At 44.9% G+C, this 22,760-nt stretch overlaps 1 protein-coding gene across 8 annotated transcripts in view; it reads left to right on the top strand.

Moving 5' to 3' along the window:
* tns1b (tensin 1b) overlaps positions 1-22,760 on the top strand; it is a 302,397-nt gene that overhangs the window by 262,069 nt on the left and 17,568 nt on the right. For 7 of the 8 annotated variants that reach the window (XM_029703057.1, XM_029703059.1, XM_029703055.1 and 4 more), the window contains 7 exons: positions 1,821-3,491; positions 5,306-5,362; positions 8,207-8,400; positions 8,545-8,683; positions 12,084-12,185; positions 16,708-16,885; positions 17,940-19,147. In XM_029703057.1, coding sequence (XP_029558917.1) covers positions 1,821-3,491; positions 5,306-5,362; positions 8,207-8,400; positions 8,545-8,683; positions 12,084-12,185; positions 16,708-16,885; positions 17,940-19,147 — 3,549 coding nt within the window. The remainder of the gene's footprint in view (positions 1-1,820; positions 3,492-5,305; positions 5,363-8,206; positions 8,401-8,544; positions 8,684-12,083; positions 12,186-16,707; positions 16,886-17,939; positions 19,148-22,760) is intronic. The other variant, XM_029703058.1, reaches the window with a different exon arrangement.

The raw sequence follows: 22,760 nt of genomic DNA, 5'->3' as shown, positions 1-22,760 counted from the left end.
AGGTAGAAGTTGCACTTAACCACTGATACAGAGTCAGATGTTTCCTCATGTTTAAGGTTACGATTGGGAATAGGAGAATCTTACCCTAGATCTGTTAAAGGAAACGTTACAGAACCTCATAGATCAGCTGAACAACAACAAAGCCGGTCTATGGACTTTTAGAATTCACAGAGAACCATTCACAGAAGGTTTTCTGAAGGCTTGTGATGTTCGCACTGGGTTTTTTAGAATGGCATGCTCTGTTTGTGCACTGCTGTTCCCAGATGTACAATCTGATTTGTATATTAGGAGATATCTCAGAAAACTTACACACACTGTCTCACACAACACACACCTACACACACTGCTGTTTCACCCATACAGGCTTTGCTGTCTCGCCAGCCTGTAAAGCTTCATGGGAACTGTGTGGGGTGAGGAGCTAGAAACTTAATCAGATATAACTTTTTGTCGATGCTCACTTCATGCCCTCTGATGGAGGCTGGAATGCTGAAATGTGCTGCTTTTTAATTATATGTTGTAATAAGAAGCATTATTCATTGAACTTCCATTGTCTTCCTCCAAGAGAGACTAAATATGAATCTTTGTATAGCACTGTTGGCGTTGTGGTTCCCAATGTGAGCTTGCATGGCAGGGCAGTTTAAATGTCATGCTGCATAGAGCCAGCTGCTGTGGGCATTGTGAAGAGCAGTTTGCCAATGGTAGTTTTAGGTGGTCATCCCCTTCACTGATGTATTGTGACAGGACCTGACCATAAGGAATCAAGGTGAATAGTGTAGGGCGTGTGTCTGTGTGTGTGTGTCTGCACTTGTGTACGTGTGTGTGTGTGCATTGTGTGCATTTGTGCACGTACAGTATGTGTTTGTCCACATTTGCACAATAGTGAATGGAGTACGTGTGATTTAGAGTTGTGTGTCGTTCTCTGTGTTTTTTGTCTGTGGTAGGAAATGTTTTGCTTCTATTCCTAGGGGGCAGGAAAGACCTTCAGGGCTTACTTACTTAGTGAGGCGGTTTTTCCACGATGACTCAGTGCTTCTGGATGGGGCTCCCTCTACCTCTTGGGAGGTCCCCTGGACAGGGGGTGGGGCTTCCCTGAGTGTGTGTATGTGTGTGTGTGTGCATGTGTGCGTACGTGAATGTTTAAGTGTAGTTAAGTGTAGTTGTGTGTTCCAGGATGATGTACCAATGATCCATTGCTTTTCTCTGAGTTCATTCTGTAAAATACCTAATTCGTCAGCATACAGTTTTTTCCATCAGAACCGGCTGATGTGCATTAACATAGATAATACATAACATATTCTGTATACAAACACAAACTAATTTCCATTGCGTTTCAGGTGGCGGTGATTGGCTTGAGAAAGTGCAAGCCAGGCTTCTGTGATTTCATCCTATTTTCCACAGCGCATGCCACAGCCCCATTCTCATTTCCTGTCAGAGAGAGGCTGGTAAAATAGGCAGAAGTGAGCCAGTATTCAGTTTAACTGTGGCTGTTTTGGCATCGCCTGCACACTGACAAATTACACTTTCCCCACCTACTTCTCTTTTGTCCCTTCCCTGCTCTTTCCCTTTCTCTCTTTCTCAATTATACTGGATTTTGTTGCTTTATCAGTATTACAGGTCTGTGTTGCTGGAAAGTAATGATTTTCGCTATACCAAATGTCCAAAAACCTTTGAATGATATACATTGAATGATGACATTTTTGTGTGTACTGGCTCTTCATCTTGATTCACATGAATTGAAAGATGACCATTGTACATAATATACTGTACAGTGTTATTTCCCTCTTTGTAAACACCCTATTTCCGTCTCTTTCTCTCTCCAGACGTCATACACACACAGGGCCCTCTCGACGGCAGCCTCTACGCTAAAGTTCGCAAGAAGGAGTCCATCGAGGGCTCGGTCACTGCCAACGGCCTCTCGCCTGCCGCCACCGAACACGTCCTACCTGCCGTCGACCAGGTCCTTCCCGCGGTCGACCAAGCCCTGTCGGTGAGCAGCGATTCTGGCAACTCCACCGCCTCTATCAAGACTGACCGCACCGATGAGCCAGCCCCAGCAGCAGCAGCGCAAGTCCCCCAAGCAGCTCTCCCAGTGAGCCAGCCACCAGCGACCCAGGAAAAGGTCCCAGACTTGGGCACGGTCCCGGCCGTCCAACCCATCAGTCCCCAGGAGAAGCAGGAGCTGGAGCAGCTGCTCAGCGGCCTGGAGGGCCCCATGCACCGCCAGGGCTACCTGTCCTCCCCATCAGGTGGAGGGACAAGTATAGGACTAGGAGGAGGAGGAGGAGGAGTTGGAGGAGGAATACTTCACCTGGTGCCGGCCCAAGTTCACGTGAACGGCCACAACAGCAGAATGGACAGGGAAACAGATATTCTGGATGACGAGGTGGCACTGCCTACCAGCCAGGAGGGCAACAGCATGGATAGCCTGGGCACCCTGTCGTCCCTGGAAGGGAGAGCTACACCGGCAGACCTCTACTATCAGGCTGAGACGGTCATCAATGGGCAGGACGAGGTCACCTATCTGGAGAGGAGCATCCCCCCGGGAAATGCTGTCATCAATGTCGCCATACGCTCACAGGATGTGGCCGCTCAGGTTCCCGTCACATTGGTGCGAAGCCTCTCCTCAGCTCAGGACGGGACAGGCGAGTCCATCCCCCCGGCGAGTGATTACATTTTCAGCCAAAACGGGAACCTGTATCGCTCGCAGTCGTTCGGTGCAGAGCAGAAACCCCTCCCCAGAGCGCCAGCACGTACCACCAGTAGTCGTGATGCCGTCCAACGGGGGCTCAATGTGTGGCAGCAATATGGCGTCCCAGAGGAGCCGGTGATGGACGGCGTCCATTTTGGCCCTTTTCCACCCTCCATGCCTCTACAGAGCCACCATAGCCTGCCACAGTTCCCCCACCACCAGACTGCCTCGCAGCAGGAGATTGAGCAGTCCATTGAGGCCCTCAACCTGCTGATGCTAGACCTGGACCCAGGCTGTCCTTTGGGGCAGGTGCCCAAGTCCCAGAGCGCTCCGCCGGGGGATAATGTGGTGGTGGTAACCATGCAACCGTCCTTCTCCCAGACCCAGGCCAGACCCTCCTACCAGGCCGACTCAGCTATCTCGGGAAGCCATGCGCCCCGCCTTGCCAAGGTCCCGCTGAGTTCCTCCCCCATCCAGCCGTCCACATCACCAGAGCCCTCTGCCGTCCAGAGACCCACAGCCATCTACCAGCCTGGTCCCACTGTAGTCTCCGTCCCTGGCTTCCTCACTGAACCTTCCAGCCAAGGGGAAGCCTGGACCAGCTCTCCCACCCAGGTCCCAACTACCGTTGGCCAGCTGCAGCTGAAGCCCATTAACACGTACCCCCCCAGCACAATGTCCTCGTCCCTGTCCCCAGAGCTCCAGCAGAGTCTCAGTGCCATCTCCTCATTGCCCCAGCTGAGAGATGCCGAGCCTGATGAAGTATTCAACGTGGAGGGCTTAGTAGCCCAGCGCGTGGCAGGTAAGACTGCAGATCTCATGTGTTGTCATTGGCATATAGGTGTGATTTAATATACAAAGGAAACAGGAAGGTTATACTCAAGTCGAGGATACATTAGGATGTTAAAAAAGAAACAAAAAACTGTAATGAATATGTATGAAGTTCAAACAGAGAACATCTTGATAGTTTTCTCCTAAAACAGTGAATTTATTACATTTTCTTTCCTAAACGTAGTTTTTTAACAGTTTGTTTAATGCACAAAGAGATGAACAGCCCACACGGACACTATCTCTCAGTACAACATGGAACTGTAAAACCCCCGGAGTAACAAATGTAATCCTCAGAAAATCCATTGTGAGCCTAGCTTGACTTTTCCTGGCTCAAAGCTCTGCCCTTTTGATGGGCTGCGTTGGCGTTGATATGAGCCCTGTGAGGTCACAATGAAGCCATTGTACACACAGTGCCTCAGCTCAAGGATCCCCCGTAAGACCCTGCACTGCACTGTATTAAGCACTGAGGCTTCCCAGAACTGACTGCTCCCAAGATGGAGGACACACCTACTAGTACATATGGCTCATTGCTTAAAGCATCTAGCACCCTGGTAAAATAATGTTGTTTTTCATGTAAATAGTGCTAAGAGAACTAAGCCTTTGTCCAATAGGAGGATAGCTTGTTATGTGAAGCTAGAAGGACTTTACAGGGCAAATGGCTCTTAATAAGGCCACACAAACATTTTTATACTAGTGATGCAAAAGTATGCCAACAAGCACACATTGACAAGGTTACACTGTCAGTGAGATCATGACACCATTTTAATGCACTTCTTTAGCATGTGTATTGGTGGCCAACCCTTTTCCTGGAGAACAACCCATTTACCTTTCAAATCAAGCCTGCATCAACCTGCAGTACCATATATACTGAGCAGCAGTTATGCCATATGACAAGCTTTCCAAACTTGCACAATTTCAGTGAATCTTATCTCGTGACAGTCTGCTCATCAGTTATGAGCTCTCTCCAATGGAGGAAGTTCGCTGGCTTAACCAAACACACACTCCATCCTGCACACAGGTCCTCAGTGTGGAAACCTGTCATAAATCAAAGAGTAGTGGTACAGAATCACATTGCCAAGCTGTGAAGGGACATCTCTGAAAACAAGTCCAAGAAAGATACTCTCACAGTAATGGTTAAATGCATCTTCTTGGTTCTGAAATGAGTTTCAGTGAAACACCATTATGACCAGACAGCGAAAGTGCTGTTATTGTGATTTTTATAGACAAATAAATAAAAATATCACTTTAAATAAAGTGCATTTAAAAATGCAAAGCACTTTACAGTCAAACAACAACATGAAGGAAATTAAAGAAAAACAAGCAGGAAGAATAAAAAGCAGGAATAATATAAGCGAGCAGGGAGATCCTTCTGTCCTTATTAGTTACTTGTCACACAACCACTTTGCTTCTCTGGACAGCTCAAGGCAACTGATAGTAGACTTTCCTTATCACATCTTGTGGTTGTCAGGAGATACAAGCCCACTTTGTCCACATGTACAGGCAGCTGTCCACTGAAACATATATGACATGTCCACTTGGTTCTTATTTCTGATATTTCTTAGTAATTTTAATCATAGATGTTTGACATTTCCATTGTTCTATAAGCGATTATGATTTACATTTTTTGTTTTCATAAACTAGCAAATAACGTATATTCTTCATTTATTTTTCCCTTTCTGTGGACCATCTCTCTCCCTCTCCATCATTCTCTCTCCTCTTCATCTTCATCCTCCTCCTCCTCTTTCTCCTGCCGACTCCAATCATGCCCCTACTCTACCTACCCAGAGTACTCAGCCAGAATGCGAGGCCAGTCTGAGCACCGTCGCTCCCTCTCCCTCTCTGGTTCGTTCCCCTCCTTCTCTCCTTCCCTGTTTCCCCTGTCACTGACTCCTCTTCAAAGCTAACCTTTCTGAGTATCTATCCTGACAGTTTGAGTTTGCTGTTTGCATTTGTTGCTTCCTGTTTATACCCTTTCTTTCCATTTCTACCTTACTCTCTTTCTCATTATCTATCTATTTTTTTCTGTCTCGCTCTTGCTATCTTTTTGTCACTCACTCCCTCTGGCTGTCTCTCTCGCTATGTCATAGAACAAACAATGTCCTCTAATGGCCAGTCCTCCATCTGTGATTGATGGAGAGGACAGTTTGATATTTATTTTTTAAGGTTAAGGAATCGACCCAACCGAAAAATTGCATTTGGGTTAATGTTTAAGTTTTACAAGAACGAGATGAGGAAGTACAAAGATGGCTCTGTGTGGACTCTCAGCGGAGTGTATGTCACAAGATATTGTTTGCCAAGGCCAGGGAACAATACCCAAGGCCAGGAGACACTGGCCCCTTTCAAGGCTGCTCTTTTCCCCTTTCTGTTTTTAACATTATCATCGTAGACAAAGGGCACTAAATCTAGGGGGAAGATTGCCTTTTTGAAATATTCTGAAGGCCTTATCTGTCCGTTGGGAGAGATAGACTAGGACGCAGACTGTATTGTTCTGTCAGGGGCCTGGAATGATGTCCAGACTGCAGTACTGCACTGTACTCCCCAAAGCCAGAGTAGTCCTTGAAGTCCAAGGACTGAAATGAATGACCACAATGACATCCATTCTATTAACATGGCTTCACTTCTTACAACTCAGGCCTTGGAGCAAAGATGGAGCATGAGTAGACCGGACATTCCCAGTGTAGACAGTTTAGAATGGGGTCAGACCTGGTCTACTGGAAGAAAAACACTCTATTTGGGTATTTATATACATACGTAGATCTGTTTCCAATCTATTCAGTACATTTCTTTGAAGGGAATTCCGATGAATTTCACCCCAGATAACTCTTCCGCACCATAAAATAGTCCCTCACTGGAGCGATGGATGGAGATGAAGAGAGCGATAGCCCCTTCCTTATAGAATTTCCTATAGTATGTAAAAAAAAAATATATATATTTGTGTTTATATGCTTGAAAAACGAGGGGGGGAAACAAAACAATTCCCCAGATATGTCAGTCCAGGGAATCTCTGCTGTAACAGCTGGAAGCTATTAGCCATCGCCAGGGCAACGATACAGTGTTTGACAGGCTCCGCTGTAGTGCAGTGCATCCTGGGTCCATCTGTTTTGCGGTATCCCAGGCCCATTGCTATTCACGTGCCAGCGCTTAGGATTTATCAAACAATGCCCCTCTTCGATCCACAAATCAAAATAGAGCCCAGCCTAGACATGTGACATGACTGAAGCAGCGCCATTGGAGGCAAATCAAGAATGTAAAAAGATGGGCAAATGAATGGCATGTGTGCAGGTTTGGCGTTTTAGGCCTATACTTGGATCTTGTCATGGTACTGTTTTGTTATGCTGTTAATTGGGATCCAACAAAGCACACTTAGTGACACTAGATTTCTGTTGATATACAGTATATGCACTGTTGTGCACTAGACAGACAGGAAGTTAGTTAACCTCTTAGAAGACTGCTCTCCTTTAATACCACTTTTTCCCTCCAAAACCTCTCTGTAGTTTTTACGTTCAGTTTAAGGGTTGTGGAATATGGATATGCTTCATCACAGTCATGGATATTATTTGGAGTAAACACATAAGGCATGTCTGACTCTTGTGTGACCAAAGAGGCCATCTCCATTCTGACAGTTACTATTAGCCTCTTAGCATTAGCATGCAGCTGCGGGAAACTATCTCTAACTCGCCCCCCAGGTTTCTCCTGCCAAAAGAGGCTGAGCTAGGGCTCGTAAATATTTTTCACTGTTTCCATAACGTTCGGCTCTCGAACTAGGGTGTGTTTGCATGCTTTTCCATCTTTGGGAGGGTATGTCAGAACTTCAGGCCTGGAGAATCCATGAATCAGATGAATAGTTTGTTTTTGCAGACAGTCAACGCTAGCTACAGAGTACATTGCATAAAACCTGCATGAAAAAGCAAAAAATAAGTGTTTATGCACAATTTTCAATGACCCTCAAAGAGAATAATCTTTACCTTAAAATTGAAGAACCTAGGGTAAAAGTTAAACATATTTTTAAGAAAGGCTGGCTTTGATACAAAACCAATGTGTAGTTTGCTTACATTAACCCAAAGACTCTGACTACCAATGAACAAAAACAAGTTTCCATGCAGTAACTAACACATTAAGACAAGATCTTACGCAAATCCTTTTTGATTTACACTGGCAGTGGCAGCTCCCTCTCTTTCCCTCCAAACCAACTCATTGTAATGAGCTTACTGGGCCTTTTGAGGTTCATCCAAAACATTAGCTACCGCCACAGAGTATTACCGAGATAACAATAATTACAAATGTAGACTGTTTCACTGATGTACCTGCGAGTTCCTGATAACCTAGTGGCATTCAACAAGAACATTGATCCCTACTGTTCCCCTCCAAACAATCCAGAGCTCTTATAAACAGTGCCTGATTTTAATGAGAAAAGTTCTGGTTAGAGTGTTCAACATCAAGTAGCATGTTGAAAGGTCAGCTTTGCCATTTCTTACTGTTCACTTTTGAACACTTTGTGACTGTTTCCTTATTCTGATGTTTCTGTGGATTAAAGGCTGTGCAAGACATTGCTGGTTTGAAGTGAAAAGTTGTGTTTCAAGAGCATGATACTGATACATGATACAGCATGATATATATATATATATATATTATTTTTTTTACAAAACACTGTTCTGACAAAATGTGACCCCTGTATGATCTGGACAGGTGTCCAGTCCCATGGGATGTCATTGGACGAGACATTGGCCCTGCCCCGTCACCGCACCACCAGCGAAGGACAATGCCACAATGGCCACGACGAAAACCTCTCTTACGAACCCCCAGTCCGCTCCCCCATTCGCTGTGTCTCGCCAGAGTTCGTCAACACCTTAAACCTGAATCCTGGGGGGCGGCCCAAAGAGGTAGAATGCTCTGCCCACGGCCTCAACCTTCTCTAGTGTGTCTCACATAGGATAATATATGATTAGGATGACCATAATGAATACTAATATATTTGGTGTGTGTGTGCGTGAATGTGTGCGTTTCCTTGTCTTCTCTTCCATCAGAGACACATGCACAGCTACAGAGAGGCCTTTGAGGAGTTGGAAGGTGGCTCAGTCAGCCCCACGCCCACTGTTGGTGGTGAGGTGTTCCCCCAAACCCCTGCCTTCCCCGTCTCGCCGCAAACCCCTTACTTCAACCTGTGTAAGTCTCCCCTCTGGCTGACTGTAGGCGCTGTGGAACTCAGGGGAATATAGGCTTTTACCATAGAACATATTTAAATACATTTATCCAAGAAGGGAGTAGGATGTTATTTCTAGGAATAATTAACCAGGAGTTACCTTACCATGTGACTTGATCGGGAAAACCTCAAAAGTTTAACTCTCTAGGATATTATAAGACATGAGAATAGCATGTTTTATTCAGGCATGTACAGGTTCAGAGTGTAGCAACTATACAACTGAAATTATGGTCAATAACGTCAGGGTGGCATTAGTCTAGCTCTGTCTGGTTGGTTTTAATTCTTGGACCATAACATTTTTCTTCTTCTTCTTCTTCTTCTTCTCAAAAAAAGAATAGACTACATCTCCTAATCCCGAGTATTCTACCCCATTTAGATGTAGGGCAATAAACTATATTTCCCACATGACAAAATCCATTTCAAACCCATTCAGACAGATTTGTATGAAGTGCAGGATAGATCCTAATAACTGCAGAGGCCACACTGTTTGCAATTGTGTCGGCTCATAGAAAATCCTGAGTCATCCTACCAGACAAGAATCACACTTCTCTCCTGCCTTCCAGGCAGTAATTCAGTGGGTTTAGAGAATGTGCTGCCATCCACAGATCAACATATCCTTGGAACCCACCAGTCTTCTGATGCATTTAGTAGGCACGTATTTCATATGAAAGATGGGCACTGTCTAATTTTTTTATTTTATTCGGTGCATATCTTCCACATTCATTTGGGTTAAGGCATTGAGCTGGATCTACACACAAACAATAGCGTGAGTTGTGGTTTCAAGCGCTTGACAAATTATGGAGTGAACTATCCCTTCAAATACCATGTCAGTTGCCAGCTCTACTAGTTACCTCATCTCCCCCTGGGCAGAGCCCTAAAAACACCCCATAAAAAGCCCATAGCATTTTTACCGCCCTCAAAGGTGTTACCCCCCCCCAAAAAAAAACTCCATGCGAAGCGGGAATGCAGTGAGTACTTATTTTTCCTGGCTAAACCATGACGATTTATGATATCTCTGTCCATGTAAGAAGATTCTAGTCAAGTATACATCCACTTACATGCATCTACCAGCATTTAGGGATCTACTAGTAGTATGCTACTACTCAAGTATGCATCCCACTTTCAATATGCTTCAACTTCATTTTACACTTAATGTCTTGAATAGAAACTGAAACAGATACTTAGATAGACAGGTGGGGCCCTGGGTATGTCTGTCCCTGTCTATCTCTGCCGTTCTAGCCCCTAACCCTAACCATTACTGCGAGACAGACAGGAGGCGGTGTTGGTTTTCTCTCTATGGAGCTAGTGGTGTCGTTAACTGTTGCCCTGCAAGCTTGGTCTTGTATCAGTTTGGAATCATCACTCCCATTGGTAATGTTACAATTCGGGGTATGGAAAGCTGATGGACCAGCGCTTAGGGTTACCCAGATCCCCATCACCGGCACATCCACGGACCCCTCTCAGCTCTAGACCTTTAGAGTGTCCTCCCACGATGCGCATTTGCTCAACACGATCCACCACATTGTAAGGCATTTAGGTTGCCACACAGAACAAAGAATTGATTGGGATTCTTTGGTAAGTGGAGGATGATGCACGTCCCTAGTCCCACTGTTGACCACAATGGCCATCTTGGCCCAGGCTCAGCGACCCTGAAGTGACCTCCAGCTCTCCCCTTCTGCCTATCATAGCCCCCCCGCACGGCTTTACCCAGCATGCCTCTGGAGAGCAGTACCTCTTAAGACAAGAGAGCCCCTTCTAGACTGGATCCACACTAGATTACTCATATAAAGGAAACACACTTATTCACCCACGCTCACACACACACACACACACACACACACACACACACACACACACACACACACACACACACACACACACACACACACACACACATACAAATAATTCAAAATAACTAAGCCTCACTCTCCTAAGGTACTGCTCTCTATGTGACTGTTGTCATGTGTTTATTCCTTTTAACATCACTCTGTTGTTTTGCTACGCACCGACTTCTCCCAAGCATCTTTATTTGTTAAGCCATATAAGGCTTGTCTTTTATACATAGGTCAGTGAGTTACTGTTGTTATTTACATTTGTGTGCATGGCGCAACTTTGCTTACATCCTGCCATGTTTGTTGTGACCGTGTCACTCAGAGGCTGGTCACAGTGTGATACGTCACCTGCATGGTCCTCCCACAGAGCATGAGGCATGGACACACCCCTCCCACATCTAGTTGTGTCCATCATGATATCACCCATGTTGTCGTGTGTCACTGTGTCACATTCTGTTGTTTTGATGTCTTGACAGCTCAGCATCTGTATGTACCATATGTATACACACACGTGGTTTCCGGACCCAGATTAAGCCTAGTTCTGGACAAAAAAATAACTTTCAAACAATATTCTCCGTTGAGTATGTTTTTTCTTCTAGGACTAGTGTTATTCTAGGTCCCGGAAAACATTCCTTAATGTTTCCATGCTACACATGTCAGTCAGTCCTATTTATGAGGCATAGAACATGTGCAGCAATGAACAACCTGTCTTGGAATTCAGGAATAAAAAAATGGCCCTATCAAGTGAATACATGTAACGGTAACTAACACACTTTTGAACATTGCTCAATTCCGTACAATTTACCTTATTTTACCGCCCCAAAAAACGTAATACTTCCAGGTCAACTGTAATATGAATTCCATTGTAAAGCACAATTTCTCCCCTTTCCAACAAAATCAATGACGAGACCTCCATGCTGCCCGTCTCTGCATGATTGAAGAACGCAATGCGTTCCGTCAGGTCTTTTTAAAAATGGCGGGTGGGGAAGCGAAACGTACTGCATGATAGTGAAAGGGGGGAGATATGTTGTGGGGAAACTGCTTTTGTCACCCCATTTGTCCAACTTATCACTTCTAAAATGAAAGTAAAACGCTATAGCTAGAGAAGGGCTACACCTGGTGGAAAGAGGCTGTACGACACAGAATGAGTTCCAAATGTGTGTCGTACGACACGTCACGATGTAACGTACCGCGTCAGAGGGATTTGTTTTTTGTTAGTCTTTTCTCGGATACTATTAGTCCATTCCCATGAAAATCAACACTGAATCGAAACTTAGTTCACACCCCAGATTTTGATGCCAATACATTTGCTACAGTCCCATTAGTTTTCATTGCAGGCTCGTTTGAATGCTGCGGTGGCGCAAATTTGTACGGAATGGGGTTAGTCACCGTTACATACCTTACATAGACCCAAACCAGGAAACACACACACATACACAGATACAACATGAACAGCACAGGTGTTTGCTGTTAAGACTGTTGTAGTGAAGCATGCTAAATGCTAAGTCATGTTGTGCTCTTTTCCTGCTAGGCCAAGCTCGTTCCCCTCCAGGCCTGATGAAGACCCCTCTCTCTGCCCTGGGCCTCAAACCCCACAACCCAGCCGAGATCCACCTCAACCAGAGTGGCTCAGGTGAGCTAGAACTACTTAGCCTGTTAGCCATTGTGCTTCATTCATGGGCTTGAAGAGCCTGTAAGCATAGCATAATGTAGCCTCTAGCATGTTAGCATAATCTTACAGCACTATGTTCACTTCATCTAGTTAGTATATTGTATGTAAACTTTGTGTAAATTTGTCTGTCTGTAGTCTGTCTCAATATGTTGTCTTTTGCTAGCAGCACCATATCACCAAGTAAAATTCTTGGTATGTGCAAATGTACTTGGCAAATACTGTGTAAATACTGAACAAAAATATAAATGCAACATGTAAAGTGTTGAAATAAAAGATCCCCGAAATGTTCCATACGCACAAAAAGCGTATTTCTCTTAAATGTTGTGCACAAATGTGTTTACATCCTTATTAGCAAGCATTTATTTTTGCCAAGATAATCCATCACAGGTGTGGCATAGTAAAAAGCTGATTAAACTGCATGATGTTTTCACAGTGCTGGGGACATAAAAGTCCACTCTAAAATGTGAAGTTTTGTCACACAACACAATGCCACAGATGTATCATATTTTGAGGGAGCATGCAATTGGCATGCTGATTGCAGGAATGTCCACCAGAGCTGTTGCCAAATAATTTAATGTTAATTTCTCTACCATAAGCCGCATCCAACGTCGGTTTGCACAACCAAAGAATTTCAAACCATCTCAGGGAAGCTAATCTGCGTGCTCGTCATCCTCACCAAGGTCTTGACATGACTGCAGTTCGGCGTCATAACCAACTTCAGTGGGCAAATACTCACCTTCGACGGCCACTGGCACACTGGAGAAGTGTGCTCTTCACGGATTAATCACGGTTTCAACTGTACATGGCAGACAGCGTGTGGGTGAGCGGTTTGCTGATGTCAGCATTGTGAACAAAGTGCCCACATGGTGGCGTGGGGTTATGGTATGGGCAGGCATAAGCTACGGACAGCGAACGGAATTGTGTATTATCGATTGCAATTTCAATGCACAGAGATACCGTGACGAGATCCTGAGGCACATTTTCGTGCCATTCATCCACCGCCATCAACTCATGTTTCAGCATGATAATGCAAGGATCTGTACACAATTCCTGGAAGCTGAAAATGTCCCAGTCCTTGCATACTCACTAAACATGTCATCCATTGAGCATGTTCGGGATGCTCTGGATCTATGTGTACGCCAGCGTGTTCCAGTTCCTGCCAATATCCATCAACTTTGCACAGCCATTGAAAAGGAGTGGGACAACATTCCACAGGCCACAATCAACTACGTTATCAACTCTATGCGAAGGAGATGTGTTGCGCTGCATGAGGCAAATGGTGGTCACACCAGATACTGACTGGTTTTCTGACCAACATTTTTTTTAAGGTATCTATGACCAACAGATGCATATTTCCAGTCATGTGAAATCCAGTGATTAGGGCCAAGTGAATTTACTGATTTCCATATATGAACTCGTAAAATCTTTGAAATTGTTTCGTTTATATATTTTTTCAGTGTATAATAATAATAGTATATATGCCATTTAGCAGACGCTTTATCCAACGCATGTATAAGAATAATGTTTTTTTTCTGATAACATTGTGCTACATACATATGCTACATGACCAAAGGTATGTGGACACCTGCTCGTCGAACATCTCATTCCAAAATCATGGGCATTAATATGGAATTGGTCCTCCCTTTGCTGCTATAACAGCTACCTGTCTTCTGGGAAGACTTTCCACTAGATGTTGGTACATTGCTGCGGGTGCTTTGCTTACATTCAGCCACAAACATTAGTGAGGTCGAGTACTGACGTTGGGGTGGCAGGTAGCCTAGTGGTTAGAGTGTTGAGCCAGTAACCGAAAGGTTGCTGGATCGAGTCATTGAGCTGACAAGGTAAAGAAAATCTGTTGTTCTGCCCCTGAACAAGGCAGTTACCTCACTGTTCCCCGGTAGGCAGTCATTGTAAATAAGAATTTGTTCTTAACTGACTTGCATAGTTAAATAAAGTAAAAAAAAAAATGCCTCGCAGTTGGTGTTTCAATTCATCCAAAAGGTGTTTGATGGGGTTGAGGTCAGGGTTCTGTGCATGCCAGTCAAGTTCTTCCAGTGCTTTGTGCACGGGGGCATTGTCCTGCTGAAACAGGAAAGGGACTTCTCCAAACTGTTGCCACAAAGTTGGAAGCACAGCCTGAACCATCATCTAGCCTGAACCACCGAATTTCAAACTGCCTCTGGAAGCAACTTCAGCACAAGAACTGTTCGTCGGGAGCTTCATGAAATGAGTTTCCATGGCCGAGCTGCCACACACAAGCCTAAGATCACCATGTGCAATGCCAAGTGTTGGCTGGAGTGGTGTAAACCTTGCCGCCATTAGACTCTGGAGTAGTGGGAACGGGTTCTATAGAGTGATGAATCACGCTTCACCATCTGGCAGTCCGACGGACAAATCTGTGTTTGGGGCAGGTAGCGTTCTCCTGGCATCCTCAGTTGCTTCCAGAGGCAGTTTGGATCTCAGTAGGTAGTGTTGCAACTGAGGACAGATTATTTTTATGTGCTACGCACTTCAGCACTCGGCGGCCCCGTTCTCTGAGCTTGTGTGGTCTCCCACTTCGCGGCTGAGACATTGTTGCTCCTAGACGTTTCCACTTCACAATAACAGCACTTACATTTGATCGGGGCAGCTCTAGCAGGGCAGAAATTTGATGAACTGACTTGTTGGAAAGGTGGCATCCTATGTCGGTGCCATGTTGAAAGTCACTGAGCTCTTCAGTAAGGCCATTCTACTGCCAATGTTTGTCTATGGAGATTGCATGTGTGGCTGAAATAGCTGAATACACTAATTTGAAGAGGTGTCCACATACTTCTGTATATATAGTGCAGCATAGTGCTAAAATGTAAGCATAGCATCTACTAGCATAGTGCTACACCCTTGAGGCCTCAATGATTGTTAGCATAGGGCTAAATCTAGAGAGTGTGGCTAGCTAGCACCATTCCCTTGAGGGCTAGAAAGGCTAGCATAGCAACCTAGCTTTAGCTTGAGACACCTTTTCTGTGAAACAGTTCACCAGTGAGATCACCAGTGCTTGTAAATTGAGCAGTGCGTTTGTATCATATGTGGTTATATTGGGGTTGATTTTAGTGACCTAGGAATGTGAATGAAAGCTTGATTTATGACTCACCTTCATAGGGTTGCATGTAAATCCAGTCTTCAAAGCGACGAGTCCCATGTTTACACAGCCGACAGGCCTAATGTGAGAGAGCCCCCAGAAATATAATTTCAACAAATGACTCCTTTGAACATGCGCTCTTTTTTTATTGTCTCCTCTAAGCCTTTATGGAGTGTTTGGTTCTAGCAGAGGCAGGAGCAATAATATCTCATTACTGGATGAGGTGCTTGGGCTCTCGGAGGGATGTTTGACTTGGCTCACGAAATGTGGACCCCACTGCTCAGTAGTTCCTTCTGCGCTGACTATTCCAGCGCTGACATATACACACACGCACACACACACACAAACACACACACACATCTGTAGTTAAACTACAGATGCTTGAATATAACTTTGACTAATTTTCTTCCCTCTCTATCACACATCATACTTTGTCTTCTTTCTTTCTCCCATGAACCTCTTTTCCTCCCCTCCCTTCTCTGGCTACCTTACACTACATCTCATCCTCTTCCTCCCTTCTCATTCCTTTCTTCCCTCCCGTTATCTCTCTCTTCCTGTTCTTGACTCCTTGTTTCACTTTTTTTCTTTGAATTCCGTCCGTCACGGCGCCTCAGACGCTGAAAATAGTGAGGACGAGGAAGGTAAGGACATCGCCCAATCATCAAGCATTTTTTTACTTCCCCAGAGAACCCTTATCATAGACGACCGCAGAGCCTCACTCTTTTTCCCCTCTTCTCCCATCCAACTGTCCTCCACCCATTTCAGGTGTTACTTCACAATTCCTTACAACAATGCACTTTTTCTCCATTTCTTTGTTCCGTATTGTGTTTGCTCATTGCTGTTATGGTCACCATCCCTCTTGTTCCATTCAGTCACTGTATGTGCCATGGAGTCATTGTTGTGGGCAATACTGTTCTCTCCAGAAGATTCTAGTCTAGCGTGTGTTTCAGATCTAGCAGACTGTGCTTTTGATAGGCTCTTGTGGACATCATTGGAATGTCGAGGGGGCATTTGTTTGATCATTTCAATGAAGGAGGAATAATTTAACGACAGCCTAAAGCCCATTGTTGCTTCATAGGTTCTCTGGACTGCTAGACTCTTAACTCTGTAGTCCCATTTGTAGGAGTTTAAATATTATATTAAAGATAGAGTGTATACCCAAAGTATAGTAAATCTTGATATCCAAACAACTCACTAATACTGAATTCAGTGAAGAAAACACATTTGATAGTTTATGGCATGTTCACAAGAACAGAATTGTCACTGTTTAGGGGGAAAGTGCAGCCATCCTGTGAAGACAACTTCACCTTCACGACAGTACACACTGAAATTAAATCACACTTAATGGCCAAGTCTGTATCTCTTCAGAGCCGCGGAGCTACGTGGAGTCGGTGGCCAGATCAGCGGTGGCTGGCGGGGGACCACCAGGGTCACCAGTGACCCTCACCCCTCCAGGAGAGATCTTGGCCAGACAGACGACCACTGACCCTGCCCCGACCCTCAACGCCCCACTGTCTAGCAGCAGCCCAATCCACAGCTCAGAGGGGTGAGTACGAAGCAAACAACATTAATACATACACTCAATGGCCAGTTTATTAGGTACGCTCGTTCACGAAAATGGTTCGCTCCTACAGACTGTGAGTCACGTGGCACTGGCTTGCTATATAAAGCAGGCAGACTGGCAACGATGCATTCCGTTACTGTTCGATTGAATGTTAGAATGGGCAAAACGCGTGACCTAAGCGACTTTGAGTGTGGTATGATCGTAGGTGCCAGGTGCACCGGTTCCAGTATCTCAGAAACGGCCGGCCTCCTGGGCTTTTCACTCACGGCAGTGTCTAGGGTTTACCGAGAATGGCACGACAAACAAAAAACATCCAGTCGGCAGCAGTCCTGTGGGCAAAAACAGCTCAATAATGAGTTCGAATCAGATTGGCAAGAACCGTGCAAGCTAACAGGCGTGCCACAAACAAGCAAATAATTACGCAGTATAACAGTGGTGTGCAGAATGGCACCTTGGAATTCAGCAGACGACCAGTTCCACTCCTTTCAGCTAAAAACAAGAAGAAGCGGCTCCAGTGGGCTCGCAATCACCAAAACTGTACTATTAAGGGGTGGAAAAACATTGCCTGGTCTGACAAATCTCGGTTCCTGTAGCGTCATGCTGATGGGAGAATCAGGATTTGGCGTAAACAGCATGAGGCCATGGCCCTATCATGCCTGGTGTCAATGTGACAGGCTGGTGGCGGTAGTGTAATTGTGTGGAGTATGTTTTCCTGGCACACGTTAGCTCCCTTTAAACCAATTGAGCAATGTTTCCATTCCCCGAAGTATTCAGGCTGTTCTGGAGGCAGTGGGGGGTCCGAACCGTACTTCATGGGTGTACCTAATAAATTGTTCAATGAGTGTATATTAAATGACTTTAAACATACACTGGTTACACTACATGACATTGGTAAGGAACCAGTATTCCTGAAATATACTACATGTTTACAGATAGCAAGGGATCCATAGGTGTTAATACTGCATTTAGTTAATTCTACTGTGGTTGTCTTTCCATACACTGTGTTTGAGTGTCTCTATCTCTCTTTCTCCCTCAGAGAGCACCAATTGGCTGACAGCCGTGCAAACATCCCCTCGCAAGCGGCCAGTGACTCCAGCTTCCGTTCCCAGCCTTCTGAGGGCGCATCCCCCACCCCCACTCCCACCTCCGTCGCTATTCCCAAGCCCTACCTCCAGGCCCTGGGAACCCCATCTCCCTTCCTTCAAGCCCAGGGTACCCCTACCCCCTCCTACCTGAGCTCCAACTCCCCCACCCTGTGCTCCCCCACCACCACGCCCTCCTACCTAGGTCCCAGTGGCCTCATGGGGAGATACATCTCCACCGACCCCAGCCCTCCCCAGGCACAGCCGGAGGTACACCCCCGGGAAAGCCCTTTGGCTGTCCACCCCTCGCCAGGATCAGGAACTCTCCACACACTGCATCACGACTCCAACAGCCCCTCTCTCCAACATCGGCACCAGCCCACCAATCACGGCAGCCCTGTCATGGGCCACCAGCCCTCACCTGCCAATGGCTTTGTGGAGTTTGGGATCCCTGGGATGGTAATGGCGGGAAGTCCCGTGTTGGGCCGCCACCACTATAACCTGTGTGTGTCCAAGGGGACACAGTCCAGCCCAGTGCTGAGTCGACAGCCCTCCATGCCCCAGAGGAGCCCTGTCCTGAGCCGACAACCATCCCTGACGCAGGCCTCCCAGGGCAGCCCCGTGCTCAGCCGCCAGCCCTCCCTCACCTACAGCCAGCCTATCCAGAGCAGTATCCAGAGCAGTCCGGTGCTGAGTCGACAGCCATCCCTCACCCACCAGCAGGGCAGTGGTAATAGTCCGGTGCTGGACCACCACACGTCCCTCGGACAGATTTCACAACGCAGTCCGAGTCTGGACCGACACCCTATGTTGCATAGTAGCGGCTATACCACCCCGGACGAGAGGCACGGCACCCTGTCCCGACAGAGCAGCTCCTCAGGATACCACCCACCCTCCACGCCTTCCTTCCCCCTCTCCCCTGCGGGCTACCTGGACGGGGGGATGATGATGGGGCTAAGGCAGGGCAGCCCGGCCCCCCCGGCGCAGGCTCAGCCCCAGCTGCCAGAGAAGAGGCGCATGTCGAGCGGGGAGAGGCCCAACGGGGGGCTCTCTTACGGCACGTTGAACGGGAAAATGTCCTCACCTATGTCGAGTGGAGGGAGCACACCCAGCACCAGCTACTTTCAAACACTGCCAGACTTCTCCAAGTTTAACATGTCTGGTAAGACCACCTTGAAAACCCGCTTAAAACTTAGCTACTACTGTAGCAAAGAGCACCCCAACTAGCACTGACATCCTCAGCGAAACAGGAAATGAAGATCAGTGTATTCTCAAGGATGATACAGTGCTCTCTGTAATTATTGGGACAGTAAGGCATTTGTTTCTTCTTTTGACTCTATACTCCAAAAGTTTGGATTTGAAATCAAACAATGACTATGAGGTTAAAGTGCAGACTGTCAGCTTTCATTTGAGGGTATTTTAATCCATATTGGGTTAACCGTTTAGAAATTACAGCACATTTTGTACATAGTCCCCCCAAAAGTATTGGGACAAATTCACTTACAGTACCAGTCAAAGTTTGGACACACCTACTCATTCCAGGGTTTTTATTTATTTGTATTATTTTCTACATTGTAGAATAATAGTGAAGACATCAAAACTATGAAACAATACATATGGAATCATGTAGTAACCAAAAAAGTGTTAAACAAATCAAAATATATTTGAGATTCTTCAAAGTAGCCACCCTTTGCCTTGATGACAGCTTTGCACACTCTTAGCTTCATGAGGTAGTCGCCTGGAATGCATTTCAATTAACAGGTGTGCCTTGTTAATTTGTGGAATTTCTTTCCTTCTAAATGCATTTCAGCTAATCAGTTGTGTTGTGACAAGGTAGGGGTGGTATACAGAAGGTAGCCCTATTTGGTAAAAGACCAAGTCCATATTCTGTCAAGAACAGCTCAAATAAGCAAAGATAAACGACAGTCCATCATTACTTTAAGACATGAAGGTCAGTCAATCCAGGAAATGTCAAGAACTATGAAGGTTTCTTCAAGTGCAGTTGCAAAAAGCATCATGCGCTGTGATGATATTGGCTATCATGAGGATCGCCACAGGAAAAGAAGAGTTACCAGCCTCAGAAATTGCAGGCCAAATAATGCTTCACAGAGTTCAAGTAACAGACACATCTCAACATCAGCTGTTCAGATGAGACTGCGTGAATCAGGCCTTCATGGTTGAATTGCTACAAAGAAACCACTACTAAAGGACACCAGTAAGAAGAAGAGACTTCCTTGGGCCAAGAAACACGAGCAATGGACATTAGACCGATGGAAATCTGTCCTTTGGTCTGATGAGTCCAAATTGTATATTTTTGGTTCCAAACGCCGTGTCTTGTGAGATGCAGAGTAGGTGAACGGATGATCTCTGCAAGTGTGGTTCCATCTGTGAAGCATGGAGAAGGAGGTGTGATGGTGTGGGGGTGCTTTGCTGGTGACACTCTGTGATTTATTTAGAATTCAAGGCACACTTCACCAGCATGGCTACCACAGCATTCTGCAGCAATATGCCATCCCATCTGGTTTGCGCTTAGTGGGACTATCATTAGTTTTTCAACAGGACAATGACCCAACACACCTCCAGGCTGTGTAAGGGCTATTTGACCGAGAAGGAGGGTGGAGTGCTGCATCAGATGACCTGGCCTCCACAATCACGTGACCTCAACCCAATTGAGATGGCTTGGGATGAGTTGGACCGCATAGTGAAGTAAAAACAGTCAACAAGTGCTCAGCGTATGCAGGAACTCCTTCAAGACTGTTGGAAAAGCATTCCAAGGGAAGCTGGTTGAGAGAATCCCAGGAGTGTGCAAAGCTGTCATCAAGGCAAAGGGCAGCTACTTTGAAGAATATAAAATATATTTTGATTTGTTTAACACTTTTTTGGTTACTACATGATTCCATATGTGTTATTTCAGAGTTTTGATGTCTTCACTATTGTTCTACAATGTAGAAAATAGTACAAATTAAGAAAAACCCTTGAATGAGTAGGTGTGTCCAAACTTTTGATTGGTACTGTATATGTGTATTAAAGTAGTAAAAAATGTTGTATTTCTATTGGGCACAAAATCATCTGAAACACAACCAAAACAAACAGCAAATGCATCCAACAAGTTTGTAGAGTCACAAGCTTGATGTAATAAATCATTGTGTGCTATGAATATGGGACCAAATACTTAAATGTTTATTACTTTAATAGACATGTAAGTCAATTAGTCCCAATACTTTTGCTCCCCTAAAATGGGGGGACTATGTACAAAATGTGCTGTAATTTCTAAACGGTTCACCCGATATACCCTCAAATTAAAGCTGACGGTCTGCACTTTAACCTGATAGTCATTGTTTGATTTCAAATCCAAACTTTTGGAGTATAGAGCTAAAAGAAGAAAAAATGCTTCACTGTCCCAACAATTACAGAGGGCACTGTATATTCTTTAAAGTGGGTAATTAACGTGAAACTGCATGATAATAACAATTTAATAAGCTGATTTTACCTTCTCGGTAACTATATTTTTTAGGGTAAACGTATGATATGTGTTTAGCAACAATATACAGTACCATTCAAAAGTTTGGGGTCACTTAAAAATGTCCTTGTTTTTGAAAGAAAAGCAACATAAAAAAATACCATTAAAATAACATCAAATTGATCAGAAATACAGTGTAGACATTGTTAATGTTGTAAATGACTATTGTAGCTGGAAACGGCAGATTTTTTTATGGAATATCTACATAGGCGTACAGAGACCCATTATCATCAACCATCACTCCTGTGTTCCAATAGCATGTTGTGTTAGCTAATCCAAGTTTATCATGATGAGAAACAGACGCCTCACAAGTCCTCAACTGGCAGCTTCATTGAATAGTACCCGCAAAACACCAGTCTCAACGTCAACAATGAAGAGGCAACTCCGTTATGCTGGCCTTCTAGGCAGAGTTCCTCTGTCTAGTGTCTGTGTTATTTTGCCCATCTTAATATTTTATTTTTATTGGCCAGTCTGAGATATGGCTTTTTCTTTGCAACTCTGCCTAGAAGCTGCCAGTTGAGGACTTGTGAGGTGTCTGTTTCTCAAACTAGACACTCTAATGTACTTGTCCTCTTGCTCAGTTGTGCACCGGGGCCTCCCATTCCTCTTTCTATTCTGGTTAGAGCCAGTTTGCGCTGTCCTGTGAAAGGAGTAGTACACAGTGTTGTACGAGATCTTCAGTTTCTTGACAATTTCTCGCATGGAATGGCCTTAATTTCTCAGAACAAGAATAGACTGGCGAGTTTCAGAAGAGAGTCTTTGTTTCTGGCCATTTTGAGCCTGTAATCGAACCCACAAATGCTCATGCACCAGATACTCAACTAGCCTAAAGAAGTTTTATTGCTTCTTTAATCAGGACAACCGTTTTCAGCTGTGCTAACATAATTACAAAGGGGTTTTCTAATGATCAATTAGCCTTTTAAAATGATAAACTTGGATTAGCTAACACAACATGCCATTGGAACACAGGAGTGATGGTTGCTGATAATGGGCCTCTGTACGTCTACGTAGATATTCCCAAAATAATCTGCCGTTTCCAGCTACAATAGTCATTTACAACATTAACAATGTCTACACTGTATTTCTGATCAATTTGTTGTTATTTTAATGGACAAAAAAATTGCTTTTCTTTCAAAAACAAGGACATTTTTAAGTGACCACAAACTTTTGAACGGTAGTGTATATATGTTTTTTACAAATACATTACTTATGAAACTTATGCAAACCACAAACGGGTATATTCTTTGCCAGTACA

Source organism: Salmo trutta, chromosome 20 (genome assembly GCF_901001165.1).
Source record: "Salmo trutta chromosome 20, fSalTru1.1, whole genome shotgun sequence".
Taxonomy (NCBI): domain Eukaryota; kingdom Metazoa; phylum Chordata; class Actinopteri; order Salmoniformes; family Salmonidae; genus Salmo; species Salmo trutta.
The sequence above is the reverse complement of the archived record's forward strand: the minus strand, read 5'-3'. Positions and strand labels throughout refer to the sequence as shown.